Below are 13836 nucleotides of genomic sequence, written 5' to 3' on the forward strand. Positions count from 1 at the left end.
TACAACAAAGCTAAAAGAACCGCTTTACAATCTGATTGGGATGCTTATCATAAATTAAAGAATTCTATAAATTCGAAAGTGAGAGCAGCACACAATAACTATTACAGCAGATTATTTAATAACTCCTCCAGTGGAAATCGTCGACAATTTTGGAAGTACATCAGAGCCAAAAAAACAAGATAAACATGATATTCCGACATTACTTATAGGTGACCAAACAATCCATCATGCAAAAGACAAAGCAAATGCTTTGAATAATCACTTTAAATCTGTGTTTACAAAGGAAAACTTGTTAACAATGCCTACTATGGATAGTAATACTGAAGTACCCAACATGCCTGATATATCTATCTCACAATCTGGAATACATAAGTTACTTATAACACTTGATACAAATAAAGCTAGTGGTCCAGACCGTATATCCCCTTACATCTTGAAGCATTGCGCAGATGAAATAACACCAATATTACACATAATTTTCAACCATTCTCTGTCAACTAACTCATTGCCATTTGATTGGTTAAAAGCCAATATATGTCCAGTATTCAAGAAAGGTAACCACAGTAGTGTTAGTAATTATCGCCCCATATCTTTGACCTCCATTTGTGCAAAGGTTATGGAACACATTATATATCATTCCATCATCAACCATCTAAACGAAAACAACATATTAATTGAAAATCAACATGGGTTCAGATCTAATCATTCATGCATAACTCAACTAATTACTCTTACAGAAGACATATCCTTTGCTCTAGACCATCAGAAACAAATAGATATCATCCTATTGGATTTTTCTAAAGCATTCGATACAGTACCACACCAACGCTTAATGACCAAACTAAGATATTATGGAATTAATGGCAGTACTTATAACTGGATCCAAACTTGGCTTACCCAATGTACTCAGTGTGTTGTTTTAAATAGTGAATCCTCTAGTCCAGTGTCGGTAATGTCTGGGGTACCACAAGGCACAGTTCTTGGACCTCTAATGTTCCTATTGTATATAAATGACATAACTAAAGACATCAACTCACCACTCCGCCTGTTCGCTGATGATTGCTTGCTTTATAGAGTTATCAATAGTGTAGAAGACATCAACAGACTTCAAGAAGATTTAAATAAACTGTCAGAATGGGCCGATACTTGGCAACTTAAGTTCAATATTAGTAAATGTACAGTTATACGTTGTACGAGATCCTTATCACCACTCACTTATGACTACACACTTCACAGTCACATACTAGATATATCTGATCAACGTATGTACCTAGGAGTCTTATTTCATAAATCACTGTCTTGGTCACCTCACATATCAAATGTTGTCAATAAAGCATCTAGAACACTCAATTTCTTATAACGCATTCTAAACAAATGTTCAAAACAAGTTAAAGAATCAGCTTACCTAACAATGGTGAGACCACAACTAGAGTATGCATCTGCTGTCTGGGATCCCTACCACGTTGGAGATATTTCAGAGTTAGAGAAAGTACAACGAAGAGCAGCGCGCTGGGTGTTGAATGACTATGGCAGATTCAGTTCAGTTTCTCTAATGTTGGATCAGCTGAAATGGCCTACATTACAAATTCGTCGGAAATTATCTAGGTTACAAATATTGCATAAGATACACTACCAACAGTTATCACTCCAAATTCCTCATTATTACTTACCAAAAACACGACCAACAAGACAATACCACCATCTTCACTATATTTTACCTACCTCATCCACCACGGCATACCAAAACAGCTATTTCTCAAGAACAATAAACGAGTGGAACATACTACCAACTGATACAATTGAAATTGCAGATACTGATCTATTTACAGCTAGACTCCAATCATATTATTGTACCTAATGTATTTTTTTATGTGATTCCTGAGCACACCAGCAGGGCTGATTGCTCAGTAAACAATAATAATAATAATAGGCTATACAGTTTACTGAAAAGCTAATAATTAGGCAGTGGTTACTGAACTGAAAGTTTGGTCCAATAGCTAGGGTCCGCAACGCGAAAAATCGATATCCTCCAATCGACTACCTAACTATTGTCATGTGTTAGGCTAAGTTACCTAACTATTGTCATGTGTTAGGCTAAGTTACCTAACTATTGTCATGTGTTAGGCTAAGTGTAACTTAAATAACACCAGCGTGGCAGCCAAGTTTGTCACTTTCTTCTGGTAGAAAATGATACAAATGTCTTAAAACCACGTGATTTTTCGTTGCAGTGGTTCGTAGGATTCTTCATATGCCACTATATTCACTCTCAACATTGTTCAAGTAGTCTATCATCAACTGAAAGTATCGGTGGTTTGATTTTATTGGTCAGTTTCTGGTGGCAGCACGATCTGTGCGGCTTTTTGGCGACAAACAAAATGTTTCTTCCTCTGGAGCACAGGACAAGCAGAGCAGCGGGTCAACAATGACCAGTACTAGGTAAAGTACCTGCATGCGGAGTGTTGTTATAATTGAAGCTTGTTAGCCATCTGGCTGAGCCATCTATATGCTGAAATTTGGCCAAAACGATGCGATTTTTGCAAACAAATACCTCAATGGTTGATACGTCAGTGAGACAGCCGCCAAAAGTAAGGATACAAAGCTTATAAACACCTAACAATGCGGCTATCTCGCCCAGTAAATGCATAGAGCAATCCAATGCATGAAATAGGCACTCACGTGATCGAAATTCAAATCGCAGAAATACCCATGAAATCGCTTTCATTTCTGAACAGGAACCATGCAGTGAGCTCCTTTTGTAAAAATTTGCATTAGTTCACTCAGGTGTAGTCTAGGCCAGTGCAGGTGTGTGATGACATAAGGAGAGTCTTAGACTTAGACTGCTGGACTATTCGAGATGCTGAACCTAATGCATACAAATTGATTGTCATTTGATTTCAAGCGGTTTTAAGGTCATTGAAAAGTTTTTTGTATGGCAGATTTCAGCGGGTTTCCCTGCATGGTACTTTGTCAGCTAAGGGTGAGGTTAAAGTTGGTGTGCCTCAAGGCTCTATTCTTGGCCCGTTGCTATTTTCCATTTATGTTAATGATCTTCCAACTGCCATTACTGATGGTGATGTCAATTTATATGCTGATGATACAGAGCTGCATTATTGTCATAGTGACTTCAGACAATTGGAGTGCATTCTACAGCGTGCTATTACACAACTTTTATATGGTTGGTTGCCAACAAGTTGAAACTGAGTGTTCCAAAGTCCTCGTCTATGCTCATTGGGACCCGACAGCGTATTTCTGGGAAAACCCTACACCTATCACTTGACAGTTTACCACTACAACAGGTTTCTACTGTGCGATATTTAGGAGTTTACATTGACCAACATTTAACTTGGCACCAACATGTGGAGTATGTTTTACAGAGGGTTCATGGCAAATTATATTCAATTAATCGCCTTAAGCCACTCACTCCTACTGTGATGAAGTTATTATATCAGGCCCATGTTTTACCTATAATTGACTATTGTGATGTTGTATGGGTACCTACTAATGTTGGCCATCTTAAGAGTTAGTAGGTTGGAAAGACTTCATTCACGGTTTTCATCACATGACTCTGCCAGATCTTCTGCATTTAATCTTACTTTAGTTGAACGTCGCAGATTTCATACTGCCATACAAGTATACAAGATCTTAAAAAGGCTATCACCCTCCTACTTACTTTCCACATTCAGGTCTGCTTTATGCGTCACAGGTCATGCAGGGCGCAATGTCCATCGTTTGTATGTACCTGCTGTGCGATTAAACTATGGCAAACGAAGCCTATATTATCATGGCACAACTATATGGAACAGCCTGCCTACCTCAATCACCGATATGAACTCATTAAATAGCTTTATGCTAGCTTATTTAAGTCATATTTAGTTAATTGTGTGTATATATGTACCTATATTGTTTTGTATGCTTGTTCAGGGCACAGCTGAAAAACAGCTTTTGCTGATGCTGTCTCCCTGTTTAAATAACATTTTTTTTAAAATAAAATAAAAAAATTGGAAGAAAGTATGGTTGTATTTTCCGTGATTTTAAATTTTGATCACGTGGGTGCCTATTTCATGCATTGGATTGTTCTATGCGTTTACTGGGCAAGATAGCCGTAATGTTAGGTGTTTATAAGCTTCGTATCCTTGCTGTTGGAGACTGTCTCACTAATGTATCAACCATTTTAGTATTTGTTTGCAAAAATCGCATTGTTTTGGCCGAATTTCAGTATATAGATGGCTCAGCCAGATGGCTAACAAGCTTCAATTACAAGGCCACTCCAAATAAATTCTCTGTTTCCCGTCCTGGACTCAGGCATATTTGCATGCGGGCAGGCAGTCCATTTCCATTATTTCATTATAAGATTGGCTAGCTTTTCAAGCCATTATTTGCCTGGCACAGCCAAAAAGGCTGCATAAAAGCATGCTTAAGCTTGTTCCTTCCTTTGTAAGTTGCAAAAATAACTCAAACGTGAAATTTATGCTGACTGGATAGCACTGCTGACACGTGAGCTTACACTGTTTCAAGGTAGCCTTTACTGAGCCTATCAGTATGCAAGAATAACCAGAAAATAATGGAAGAATACGGAATAATGGAACATTTAGAGCTGGCAGTAACCAGATGCGGACAGTGGACGGGAAACAGAGAATTTATTTGGAGTGGCCTAACCATACTCCACATGCAGGTACTTTACCTAGTACTGGTCATTGCTGACCCATGGTGCAGTTGCTGCTCTGCTTGTCCTGTGCTTTAGAGGAAGAAACATTTTGTTTGTCGCCAAAAAGCCACACAGATCGTGCTGCCACCAGAAACTGACCATTAAAATCAAACCACCAATACTTTGAGTTGATGATAGACTACTTGAACAATGTTGAGAGTGAGTATCGTGGCATATGAAGAACCCTACGAACCACTGCAACGAAAAAACACGTGATTTTAAGACATTTGTATCATTTTCTACCAGACGAAAGTGACAAACTTAGCTGCCACACTGGTGTTATTCAAGTTATACTTAGCCTAACACATGACAATAGTTAGGTAGTTGATTGGAGGGTATCGATTTTTCACGTTGCGGACCCTACAATAGCGCCTGGGCTATTGAACTGACAGTCACGTGAGATCTTCCAAATACACTTTTACAGCCTATGGCAAGGGCCAACTAATCCCAATCAGCAAATTATACTGTAGGAATGGACGATTATTGAATCCAGTCTGCTTTAATAATCACGTGAGCCATGTACTCTACAAGTCCGTGAATTTAATTGTGGGATACAGATGTTTGCGGAATGTTTGCAACAAACCGTAAAGCGCCAACCAAAAAACGTTATCCATCAACCATAGATAATATATAGGGGTAAGGTATATATGTGTCAACTTTAAAATGCGCCACTACCGTAGGTAGGGAAAGTTACGCGTGGGAAAAGTTTCGCGAATTGCACTCTACTTTGTATACCGGCGTAAAAGTTTCGCGATGCTGATTTTACATACTAATTTCTTACTGTACAAATACAAGCATGTAGAAACTAACCGGCGTAAAAGTTTCGCGATAGCTACTGCAATCGCGAAATTCGCGAAATTTTCCCACGTGTAACTTTCCCCGCCTACGGTACAACTTTGATAGGTCGTGTTTCTGGTGACTTCCTGTATTGCAGATTCCACAATCCTTTGTACAATGTTGTTTGAAGCTCCTCCACTCGTGCAGTAATGCACATCAAAAATAGGTATTGACTATTGAGTTTACAAAACTAATTAAAAAATACGCTTAATTTACTAATGTTTGCAGAATTCTGCATTTTCACACAAATTGAAAGGTTCAAAACACTAAAATGAAACCTAAGAAACACAACTGAATCACATTGATAGAGTCTTAAACAATACAGAACAACATCTTTATAAACATTTTAACTTTCGCAATGGTTTTCAGGATGACTCGGCCGTAAATTCCGTATTCAGTTAAACTGATAACTCTTCATCCAATTCCTATGAAATATTAAAGTTTAATCAATATATACAGTATTTCTGACCACGTTAGGTCATTAACCTGATTAGTTTAGGGTAAATTCCCGTAGTCTTGGTAATGCTTGAATCCCACAATACATTGCGCATTGGAAAATCAATGAATCAATCAGTCATGTGTATTTACCTCACTTTTACAAATTGATCCCCCCAAAAAATGAATCAATGGTGGAAATCAGAGGTATCTACTGCTACTACAACCATGAAATCCATGTAGAATGTTCCCAAAAGGTATGTGAGAAACCAGCAGTCCGTATTAGTTGGTTAGCACTTCCGAATGTTGCTGGCATTTCAAAACTAGTCTAAAATCACAGTCATTTTGTACCATTTTATGTGTTTTACAGTATGTATTTTGGGGGTGTGTATATTCAGTTTTAAAGTATTGTAGAATTTCAATATATATATTTTTTTATATGGACTACTCTTCAGGACATCCGTCTACAATTTTATGTGGAAAAAGGAATCACGGATGGTTGTGAATTAAGGTACTGCTATACAAGTAGGCAGAAAATGAGCCTCCAGTATTGTAAAAGGTTAAAGAAAACAGCCTGAAATGTAGCTATGCTGTGAAGAATTCCTGTGTTCATGGTGGACTGTGACTTAAGTTAGAACCAACAACTGGCACTAGTACAACAAATGGTACATGTTTTTTTCACCGAGACAGATACGTTAGTGGGTCAATTACCAATGTTAGCCTAGAAACTCAGCCTACTTATGTGTTCAACCTACAGAGGCAGAGTTGCTACAAGGTAATTGGTGACTTGAAGAATTGCCATTTGGTCTGGGAAATCATATTCCCCACCAGCAAACCTATTTACTACATGGATGGGCTTCCTTCAGGTCATAAATGTAATATTCACTTGTGAATTTTATAATTAGATGTTGTGGCTTCACAATGGCTTCACACTAAAAATTCCAATGGCAAAATATACACAAGTGAAATTTATTTTTATACAGTGATTCAGATCTATCATACGTGGCTGCATCTGAAAATCTATTGCCTGTAACAACAGTTTGCTATGCTTAAAAAAGCCCAGATCAGTGACTATAGCTATATACAAGGGATATGAATATCCCTTGTATATAGCTGATCTGGGCTTTTTCCCTTGTATATAGCTATAGTCACTGATCTGGGCTTTTTCCCTTGTATATAACTATAGTCACTGATCTGGGCTTTTTCCCTTGTATATAGCTATAGTCACTGATCTGGGCTTTTTTCCTTGTATATAGCTATAGTCACTGATCTGGGCTTTTTCCCTTGTATATAGCTATAGTCACTGATCTGGGCTTTTTTCCTTGTATATAGCTATAATCACTGATCTGGGCTTTTTCCCTTGTATATAGCTATAGTCACTGATCTGGGCTTTTTCCCTTGTATATACCTGGGCTTTTTTAAGCATAGCAAACTGTTGTTACAGGAAATAGATTTTCAGATGTAGCCATGTATGATAGATCTGTGGTTTTGCATGTACACGATGAATGGAGGAGGTTGTTATCTGGTTTACTAGATAGTACCAGTATTCTTCGATCAACACTTTCCCCTCACAGAAGGTTCATACAGCAAGATATTGTAGCTTAGAAGACCCTCTTCCTTGTATATAATCAAACGATAAGGAAAAACTCATTGTACATGTTCTTATCAGCATATCTCTTTCAAGGACACAGTACTATAGTTAGAGTTCAATATTTAATATCAAAAGTTCAGTTTTGACCTTGTGATCTACTGTTTGTTATTCCTAAACCACTGTTTACTATTAGTCAGAGTTGACAGTCAGGTCTCTACAATATTATCACTTCCTGTTATTGGTAAGATACCTAGTACATATTAACCACACACAATTTTATTGATTTATTTTGTTTTTTTGCAGTAGCAACATTTGTCCAAAATATCTGTTCAGCTACAGGAAGGACATACAGTGTTGGTAGATAAACATACTAGTGGCTGCCAGTCTTAGAGGATAACAAATACTTGATACTATAAGCTTTGTGTTAGGTTTGACTGTAGTGACGCAGATGCATTACGTTTCACAGTAAAAGTGTATATAGGTTTTTGCTTGCATATACATAGTACAGATTTAATTGTAGAAGCATTTTTAAAAAATAATATTATTTTGAGGGTATATGCAAAAGGAATGCGGTGATGACTATCAGAAATGTGGGACACCCAAAGGGTGTTACAACTCACTGTAGATTGAAGGTGCATATAACTACAGAAAATTTTTAGGTTGCCACAATTTACAGAAGTGTATTCTAGTTATGGTGTATAAATAACACCCAGAAAAGCTTGGTTGACATGTTATTGGTATAAATGAAACACTCTAGAAGGGTGTTACAAAAATCACCCTCCAAGGTTGTTTATGATGTAACTCCCTAAATGGAGCCCAGAAAACAGCACTTATGACACCCCTAAAGTACTGTTGTTTACCATACACCCAGATAATTTAGATAAAAAGATTATCTAGATACCTAAATCACCTATCGTAAATAAGATAATGAATTTGCTTATCGAAATAATATTAATTCTAAGTACTACTTGACTTTATATGTAAAATTGTGTTTACAAAACAGTCCTATGATGTCACATCATTATCAAGATAATATCAATTATCGAGATAAAATGACTGACACATCAAGATATAGGATTTACTATTATCGCACAGCCCTAAGTCCATGATCATGTGAAACATCACCATAGTGGATGATCTTCTACACAGATGTCTGAATGTTCTCCACCATTCACTTAGGAGTAATGTTGTGAACCCCACTACAACTGCAGAGGATTTTTCACACTTGGTGGGAGAGCTTTTATTAGAACAATGAATCATTTCAGCCACCAACTCTAGATCTCGCTCTGGCTCTTACAGACCCCACTGACCTGAGAAAGAATCTATCACAGGTGAAGAATGTTGCACGTAAGTCTATACATGCTCATTGTGGCAAATTCCTGAGAACCCACCATGTAGTGAAGAAGGACCTTTCTAAGCAATAGCATGTGAATTCAGTTGAAAAAATGAGAATGATCATGAGTTCAGGAAGAATCCATGGCAATATGCCCAGAAAAACCTCTAGCCTACTAAAGATCTTGTGGAACTATCAATTTCTGTTTCTTCAGCTGTGGATTACTTCACACAAACATATTCGAACAACAACACCAATTATCAATCTTTACCTACCTGGATTACAGATATGCTTTAGGGGTAACTTGACAATGAAAGTTGTTTGAAGAACACATTAAGGTTACGGGATACTGTAAACCCCACATGTACACTACCAATCATTTTTCATGATTAGGGGTTTGATTTTTCTTCATGCATTGTTATCAAATATTTATGCATTCTTAACTTCTCATTAATCGACATGAAATTCAAATGTTGTTATGGAAACATGAGTTGTCCCCATGCCAATTAGTGAAAACTATGAACCAAAAATCAGACCAATGAAGAGCCATGAGAACTTACTAACAATTCTAAGGCTTGAAGAACATCACTTATGAGGGACTGACAAGAGGATATGTGAATAATGCGTATAGTTGCTGAAATATGACTACAATATGGCCTAAAGCAAGACATTGTGGTCACAAAATATATTTTTAAATTGATATCACAAGCACTAGAAACATTATTTCTAACAAAAGGCTCCGTCAGGACCTAGACAAGAAGCCAAACTAGTAGTCTGTTTATACAAAATGTCAACAACTAGTTTGGCAGTCCTGATTTTTGGTTCAGGAAAATATCGCCATTAGTCAGCAAAACTACGCATGCGCTTACAGGTGCGCCAGTTGCTAAGTGTGTTGTTTCTATGTTATCTTGTACTGTTACGAATGTTTTCTTGTACCTTGTACCTGTCCAGTCAGCACGCTATGATTCTCCCAACAATTTAAGCCTGTTACCAGCTGATACACAACACAACAACACCAAGCCCGCCTTAATTACGTAATAAAATTTTTGTTTGACAGTTGCTCAGTATCCCGTAACCTTAAATAGATGACATCCACTAAGCTCTGATTTGAGATAGCTAGTACTTTATATGGCCATTCTCACTACTAAAAAATTAAGCAGCTATGTAAGGTTATAATAGTGCAGGGTTGGTGACTGTGTTATTATATTCTATGTTTGCTGGACTTCTCTATCCATCAAACTTATACCCCTAGCTATCATACTCCAACCTAAACAAGATCTCCAAAGACCAGATGATTAGAAAGGTCACAGCTCTTTCAAACTTGGTGTGTAGAATACTTGTACATCCAACTTCATTGCCAAGGATTGGCTTCTCTTTCCTTGGCTGGTAGAGCGCCTTGAACAAAAACTTTGTTTGGCTGCACATCCACACTACTGAGAAAACCAGCCTCCATGGAGAACACAGGTAGCTACAGTTTCACTCACTTCTATGCGAGCTTCTATGCATCATTTTGTAGGCCAACAACACTTGAAATCCCACTCAAAATTTGGAGGCTCTGGACGACTTTGGAGCACGAAATAAAAAAAGATCAATCACATGGGATATTGCGTGTCTCCAACCAAGGGTGGTGTTACTGATGAGGCACTAAGGGTAGCATACTGCCATAGTAGGGGTTTTGTTTCTTGCAACTTCATTTTTCACGTTGTAGACCATAACTTAGCTTTACTGAGCATTAAACCCCAGTTTGTTGTTGTCATAGTTGGTCCAGCTGGACCATTAATTATGTCTAGCCCTCGGTAGCATAATTTAGGAATAGTGATGGGGTAAAAAATTATTCCACCATTTTGAACAATTTTGGGCATAATATTATTATGCAATCAAAGATCAAAACAATTTTATTCTGATTGAGCAGCCACTTATAGGGACGTGTCTATTACGCTGGAATAATTTTGGGAATAATACATATGTAGGTAGTGGAAAGAATTGGGGGACATTCCAGAATAATCAGATGAATTCTGGGTTGGAGGGATTTTTTTTCCTTACTTTGGCCCCTTTTCTGTTACACCTTATTTTCCCACACACACATCCAATTCTTCAACTTTTAACGGCTTTTAATTTTCCCAGTCAGTATGCTATTGGTGTACAAGTTTCACACAATTCTCTCACTGCATAGTGAAATAACAGGTCAAAATTTGAAAGTGATAGCTTATTCCTACATTGAGTTATGGTTCTTTGAAGTCACAAATCAGAATGTGAATGTGTGTGGAAGCCTGATCCAGTCACATATTATATTATTTATTACTGTGCAGCAATCAAAAGATTATAACACACAGGTGTGATCATAAAAATTACTTAAGTTATTGCAAAACTCATTAGGGGTAGAGGAATTAATTACATCAGCAGGGAGTTGGTTCCATAATTTGATGGTTGATCAAATTACATAAGATATACTATAGAAAAGTATGGGAGTCAGGTAGCTAGCAGCAGTAGCACATGCAGCTGCTACCACACTGAGCATTCACACCATTGAATGGTCATGCAGAGTTTTGGAAGTTTTGCAGTTTTCTTCTTTAGGCTACTCCTCTGTTTCCTGTCCTGAACTTATGTGGGCGGGTGGTCCATTTCCATTTTTCCGTTATAAGATTGGAAACTTTGCAAACCATTATTTGCCTGCACAACCTGCATAAAAAAACATGCTAAAACCTGTACCTTCCTTTTTTTAAGTTGCAAAAATAGCACATGCAAACGTAAATAATATTTATGGTGACTTGATAGCACTGCTGACATGTGAGCTTACATTATTCAAAGTTGCTATTGTTCCTGCAGCTGGAAATATTTTGCCGGGTCTATTGTTCCAGCAGTCCACTAGATTTCTCTCACTGACAAACACGTACACTAGCTAGGAGTTGACATGCGTCTAGTAGTATCCCCCAGTATTCAACTTTAGGGCACGCAACCAGTAGTTTGCCTGGGATCTTGTACTTTAGGGCACACGACCAGTAGTTTGCCTGGGATCTTGTACTTTAGGGCACACGACCAGTAGTTTGAATTACTTCGTGTCTTGTGCTTTAGGGCACATGAAGGTAGTTCACAGGCAAACATAAGGTTAGGATTAGGGGTCAGGTTTAACTTTGGTTTCTTCACCTTTTTCTTCAATATATTGAAGTTGCTCCACTCGGACATATATAGACCCCATGAGCACTAAGGTGTGACACTTTATTACACCATTGAAATGTCACATCCTCCATTTTTTGAGGGCAAAAATGTATTCGTTCCATGGTAGGAAAAATTTTTAAATGTAATACATATGCAGTAATCGTACTGAAAAACAGGAGTGTTGTTACAAAGTATTAAGTTACTAGGTAAAAGTACATCCGTGATTTTTATTCAAAAGGTTGCTATCCATGTTCAGTGAGGCAATGCTGCATCTGTAATGGCAACAATTCCATCAATGCAGGATTAGGCAGAGTTCACCTCTCTGCCCACAGTTTGAGCTTTAAGACTTTCTTTTTTATTTATTTGAAATGCTGTATTTATTTATTTATTTATTATCTTTTTATTATTGCTTTACAACACCAGATGCAAGATTACAGAATTAAAGTGAATGTACAAAAATAGTGTGGTGGTGTTGAGGGTCAGATGGCAACATGTACCAGCTGCCCAAACTAATTACTTATAAAACTAGTTAATTACTTAACTACATATACTGTACAGTACATGTAGACAACATACAAAAACACATACCTAGCTACAAAAATGATAAAAATTTACAGGGCAGGAGAGTTTATTAAAGCACTTACAACAGGGACACAAGCTGATACTTTTACCTTCATTTCTCCGACTCTGAAATCCTCCGTAAATAATCGTGAGATCTGAAGCCGCAACTTTTCGCTGAACCACGCCTTGGCGCGCACGGGGTCTTATATATATAAGCTATATAGAAACTAAGCGAATTGGGTAGCTGGGAGCCACGTTATTACAAGATGGTTTTACTGAGCCTGTACAGTATGCAAGAATAACGGGAATATAACTGACGGAATAACAGCCGGAATATTAAGAGCTGGCAGTAACCAGGTGTGGGCGTTGTACGGGAAGGAGTGGCCTTATAATTGCCCGGCAACCTAGTTTTTTTTAATTATTTAGTTCCGTAGCTATGTAGTCTCCGTAGCTATATAGTCTACGTAGCTATTTACGAAACCGGACGAATATCCCCTTTCTAAAAAATATACACACTTATATATATGAAGTCAGAGAATTTAAAATTATTAGCTACTGTCCACTTGTATGACTTCAGATAGCTTTTAATTTGCACAAAGTAAGAATAAAATTTATAGCTATTAGACTAATTAGCTAAAAATTATTTACATATAATTAACGTAGTGGCTATTCGTCCGGTTCCGGACGCCGATTTCACCAGGCTATTCGTCCGGGTCGAATCGCGTGGTCCTGTTCGTCCGGTACTATTCGTCCCACAGTGTCACCCATAACTTAAGTATCAAATACACTAGTTGTATGAAGGAAAGTTTTTGGGTGAATTCGAGGCGAGCTAGGGTTGGAGCGAGCGAAGCGAGCGTCCTGGCAAAGCCGGGCCAACTCTAGCTCGCCTCAAACTCACCCAAAAACTTACCTTCATACAGACAATGAAGGTCATCATTGTGCGTAACAGGCAAATGTCACGTTAGCGTTAGGGTTAGGGTCGGGTTCAGCATTGGTTTCTTTACGGGGATTTCTTCTTATATAGGTTTCTTCTTGAGTGACGTACATAAGGTAGAAACTAAGAGACGTCGGTAGCTGGGAGCCACGTAGCACAGTGGCTACGATCCTTGTCTCACACAGTAGAGGTCCCGGGTTTGATTCCCGGACAAGTCATGATTTTTTTTTTCGTTCAACAATCCTTTTTGTCTAAGTTTTTATTCACGTGAACCGAGCCGGACG

The 13836-nt window shown here is 37.9% G+C and overlaps 1 protein-coding gene and 1 long non-coding RNA gene across 22 annotated transcripts in view; one reads left to right on the plus strand and one right to left on the minus strand.

Annotated features, from left to right (window-relative positions):
• The window catches only part of LOC136254110 (TNF receptor-associated factor 5-like), a 39651-nt gene extending 25815 nt beyond the window's left edge, over nt 1-13836 (minus strand). Inside the window, exons 1-6 of one of the 21 annotated variants that reach the window (XM_066046776.1) lie at nt 1406-2279; nt 1271-1337; nt 1038-1221; nt 898-988; nt 736-841; nt 503-652 (exon numbers count right to left, since the gene is read on the minus strand). In XM_066046776.1, the coding sequence (XP_065902848.1) occupies nt 503-512 (10 nt within the window). In that variant the 5' untranslated portion in view covers nt 513-652; nt 736-841; nt 898-988; ... (1 more) ...; nt 1271-1337; nt 1406-2279. Of the gene's footprint in view, nt 1-502; nt 653-735; nt 842-897; nt 998-1037; nt 4874-5885; nt 5968-6028; nt 7034-12728 lie in introns of those variants that run through there. The other 20 variants (XM_066046774.1, XM_066046773.1, XM_066046767.1 and 17 more) reach the window with 20 other exon arrangements.
• Nucleotides 4255-8127, plus strand: LOC136254113 (uncharacterized). The gene is made up of 3 exons (XR_010700321.1): nt 4255-4672; nt 6433-6488; nt 7872-8127. It is a non-coding gene; the product is annotated as an uncharacterized lncRNA (long non-coding RNA).

The sequence above is a fragment of the Dysidea avara genome, chromosome 4 (assembly GCF_963678975.1).
Source record: "Dysidea avara chromosome 4, odDysAvar1.4, whole genome shotgun sequence".
Taxonomy (NCBI): domain Eukaryota; kingdom Metazoa; phylum Porifera; class Demospongiae; order Dictyoceratida; family Dysideidae; genus Dysidea; species Dysidea avara.